Here is a 4460-nt window from a genome sequence, read left to right as displayed (position 1 = left end):
TCAGTCCTTATCTTCGGATTATAAAAGTAGCAAGTTGCATATTATGGCTTTTTAATTGATTAAGAATCCCAAGTTGATATTATACAATATGTAAGTTATATTTTTTTCTCGAGTAAATAACTTGACTGCAATAATTAGTTTTAATATGATATGTCACTGTGCCGACTTTGAATTATAGAACTAGCAAGTTGCATGTGATGGCTAATTTAATAGATTAAGAATTCCAAGTTGCTATTACACAATTGGTTATTTTTTAGTTTTTCTTACCAAGTCTTCATTTTGCCTCTAAACGCTGGCTGTTCATCGAAAATCTTGAGTTTGAGTGCCTGGAAAAGTATTGGATATGGCTTATGCTGCTTTACTTTCACTTGCTCAAACACTAGAACAGATCCTGGGTTCTCGCGTTGAAATTCGAATTTTTCATGACGAGAATCAGATCAAATCTTTCCATGAAAATCTTTGCTTCTTGCTATCATTTCTGGAAGATTCTTCACCCAGAAATACTGAATCAATGACATGTTTGGAAGCCAGAATCAGAGATGCAACATATGAAGCAGAGAACATAATTGAATTGCATATGTCAAAAGAGACTCTCTCAGAATCTGCAACATATGAAACAGAAGATATAACTGAATTTCATATGTCAAAACAGATTCTCTCAGAATCTGCATGTCAAGGAGTTATCAGCTGTTTTTGGGAAATAATTGCTGCACTTGAAATTATGTTGCCCATGTTCCATAATTCTGAAAAATATGAAAGCTTACAGAAGGTAATAAAAGAGATTGATTCCATTTTGGTAGATGTGAAGATGGCGGACATGAACGACATAGAAGGTTCATCAAAATCTAGTTCCAGTAACAAGAGTGCTGTAGTGGGATTTGATAATGACTTGATGCAAATTACAGATCCGCTCTGTGGACCACCTCCTGAATTCAAAAGCACCTCAGTTGTTGGAATTGAAGACACTGGTAAGACTAAACTGACCAAACTGCAAAGATCAAATCATATAACGACTAAAGTACATTTCTTTGTAAAAATCCATCACATTTGCACTTCATGACTGCCAATTTACTGTTATTAGCTGCATGTTATTTATGGATAATCTTGCTTGAATTACTTTTATTTATATCTCCATACTTGTCTATCTGCCTTGTTTATTCTTAAAGTTTGAGATCATGAAATCAGAGATTTGTACGTCTAAAAACTCCCTAAGACATCAAAATGCAAATTAAAGGTCGGATGGTCAACTTGAATATATTTGTGGCAAAGAAGAAAGCTAAGACCGTCCATGTCATGTTCTAGCCAAGAAGCACTTAGAAGTTAGACATAATTTAGTTAAAATTTCACGCTCGATCTTTTGAAAAGAATATGACAAATAATTGAAGTGACCAATATTTTTTAAGGTCATTCAATCAAAATATTTTTTCAGTCTTTCAATCTCAATTCTTTTTCAGAAGAGGTGGTGAATGCTAATGACCGAAATGACGTACTAGATCTGCAACCAAGGAACTCTTTGCATGCCACTTCATCAAAATCTGCTTCCACTAACAAGAATTCCATGGTGGGATTCGAAGATGACTTGCTCCAAATTAAGAACGAACTGGTTGGGCTACCCTCTAGGTTGAAATTCATTTCAATCGTTGGGATGGGAGGCAATGGCAAGACAACACTTGCAAGATATATTTACAATGATTCATATATTGAGTATCACTTTGACATTCGGGCCTGGATAACTGTGTCTCAGGAATATCATGTGCACGAACTGCTTTCACACCTTCTAAAATCCATGGGAGACCTCACTGATGAAATGATTCGAATGGATACAGATGAATTGAAAACACGATTATATCAACGTTTGAAGGGCTATAGATATCTCATTGTTATGGATGACGTGTGGGATGCCAAAGTCTTAGATGAATTTAGAAGGATATTCCCGGATGACAATAATGGAAGTCGGATAATTTTGACTTCTCGGCTATCCAGTGTCGCTGTTAATGATGATTCTTCTGGCCATATTCACCATCTGAGTTTTCTAAGTCCCAAAGAAAGCTGGAAACTTCTGTGCCAGAAGGCATTTGGGAAAGAATGCTGTCCCCCTGAACTCGAGGAAATTGGAATGAGAATAGCCGAAAAATGCAAAGGACTTCCACTTGAACTTGTAGTAATCGGTGGTGTCCTCTACAAAGCTGAGAAGACACGAGCCAATTGGGAGTATGTTGCAGAAAATGTGAAATCTGCAGTAAATGGAAATGATGATAATTTAATGGAAATACTGTCTTGGAGTTACAACCACATGCCCCATCGTCTTAGAGCATGCTTCCTTTATATGGGAGTTTTCCCTGAAGATTATGTGATCCATGTCTCCCATCTTATCATGCTATGGGTTGCTGAGGGATTTTTAAAGCCAAATACGCATAAAAGTTTGGAAGAAGTAGGAAAGGAGTATTTGGAAGAGCTTATTGATAGAAATCTAGTTATTGTTCGAGACCGGATTTACAATGGGGAAATCAAAACCTGCAGCATCCATGACACCATTAGAGAACTTTGCATGAGGAAAGCACAGGAGGAGAAGTTTCTTTATGTCGCCAATCAAGAATATGACATTTCTTCGGAAATCATGGAAAATCAGCGTTGCCTAAGTATTCATTCAAATGGGCAGACTGCAGGCATAAATGACTCAACTATCCGTTCACTTCTATACTTCACAGAGAGTCCATTGCCAAATCCTCTATGTTTTCAGCTGCTCAGGGTGTTGGAAGCAGGAAATATAAATTTCTCTGAGTTTCCAATTGAAATAGTAAAACTTGTTAATTTAAGGTATATTGCTTTGTCCTACAGTTGGAAATTCGTGATTCCTCCCTCAATATCTAAACTTTGCAATCTTCAGACCTTGATTGTTTTTCAAGGTTATAAGGCTAAAAGATTGATCTTACCGGAGGAACTCTTGAAGATGCCACAGTTAAGGCATCTCTTGTTCCATAATGGTGTCTTGCTTTGTTCTGATGGTCCACAAAATGTGAACCTACAAACACTTTCTGGTGTAATAGATTTCAAATTGACTCAGGAGGCCCTTCGAACAATTCCTAACCTGAGGAAATTGGGAATTTCTTACCATTGTGAAACTCAAACTGAGTTGTCATTCTATTGTCTTGAGAATTTAGTCCATCTGCATCAACTTGAAAGTTTTAAGTGCAATGTCACTTCCTGTTATTGTCCATATGTTCCTCTGCCTCAGAACCTTGCTTTCCCACCAAATCTGAAGAAGTTGACTTTGAGTGGTTGCAGAATTTCTAGGCATAATATGTTTCTTGTTGCTAATCTTCCCAATCTTGAAGTTCTCAAACTAAAAGAGGTTGACTTCAAAAGAAATGCATGGAAAACGGAAGGGGAATTTTCTCGATTAAAGTTCCTGCATGTTGAAGCGAGTCATTTTAAAATCTGGGAAGCCGAGGCAGCACATTTTCCTAGCCTACAGTGCCTACGTATTAAGGGTTGCACGAGTTTAAAATGCATCCCTTCTGGAATTGGAGAAATTCTAACTCTTCAGCAAATCATCTTGGATAGATGTCCGCCATCTGTTGTGAATTCGGCAAATTCAATACTAAAGGAACAAGAAGACTGGGGGAACTATGACCTTAAGGTTCATGTAAATTCCAATTCTTATGGATTCACAGATTTCCCTGGCTCCTACAATCGTGAGGTAAAAGTAAGTATCTACTAAGAAAAAAGTCCATTTATATTAAGTGCACTGTTTATTCAACTTTAGTCTTTCAACACTAAGCTCTCACCAAAATAAACTACATAAAAGGTATGATACGTGATAATTTTTCATAAACGAGTGATAGCAAAGCATGAACTCTATCTTCTATTCCAATACTTTGTTAGCCTATTAAAGTGGGACTAAACATATTTCTGAATTTAGAACCCCTTTATTTTATTTTATTTTATTTTGGCTCACAAGAATCTTTACTTCATGGATATAGCTTGTTTTGTTTACAAGTACTTAACTGGGTGCAAAGTTGACTTTCTAACATATACAATGGATAAAACCTTTGATTCGGAGAACATATTTGGGTGCCCTTTGTTTCAATTCAGGATCTCTCATTCAGAATCTGAAAGATCGTGTTTCAATTGTATATTGGCTTGAGATTAAAGGAGAAAAGCTTAATTTCGATCAATGTAGACAAAGGTCGTAACCTTGCATTTATTAATTTTGTTCAAGACTTGGGATGATAAAATGAGTTTAGTCTACATGCCAGGGGTCATGCGAAAACAATATTTAAATTAATGAATATAGCTATGGTTTTAACTTCAATTACAGTTTAGACTTTACATGAGATTTTGGGATGGGTTATATTTTTTTTGGAACCAATTTTATAAACTAGAATTCTTTTTTCCCTTCCTTCTTTTTTTTTTTTTTTTTTTTTTTTTTTTTTTTTTTTTTTTTTTTTTTTTTTGAG

The 4460-nt window shown here is 35.8% G+C and overlaps 1 protein-coding gene across 3 annotated transcripts in view; it reads left to right on the top strand.

Moving 5' to 3' along the window:
- Nucleotides 1-244: 244 nt before the first annotated feature.
- Nucleotides 245-4460, top strand: part of LOC111410491 (putative late blight resistance protein homolog R1A-10) — a 6433-nt gene continuing 2217 nt past the window's right edge. For 2 of the 3 annotated variants that reach the window (XM_023040846.1, XM_023040865.1), the window contains exons 1-2: nucleotides 245-968; nucleotides 1455-3706. In XM_023040846.1, coding sequence (XP_022896614.1) covers nucleotides 344-968; nucleotides 1455-3706 — 2877 coding nt within the window. In that variant the 5' untranslated portion in view covers nucleotides 245-343. The remainder of the gene's footprint in view (nucleotides 969-1454; nucleotides 3707-4460) is intronic. The other variant, XM_023040856.1, reaches the window with a different exon arrangement.

The sequence above is a fragment of the Olea europaea genome, chromosome 2 (assembly GCF_002742605.1).
Source record: "Olea europaea var. sylvestris chromosome 2, O_europaea_v1, whole genome shotgun sequence".
Lineage (NCBI taxonomy): Eukaryota > Viridiplantae > Streptophyta > Magnoliopsida > Lamiales > Oleaceae > Olea > Olea europaea.
Note: the sequence above shows the minus strand (reverse complement) of the source record. Positions and strands in the feature narration are given on the sequence as shown.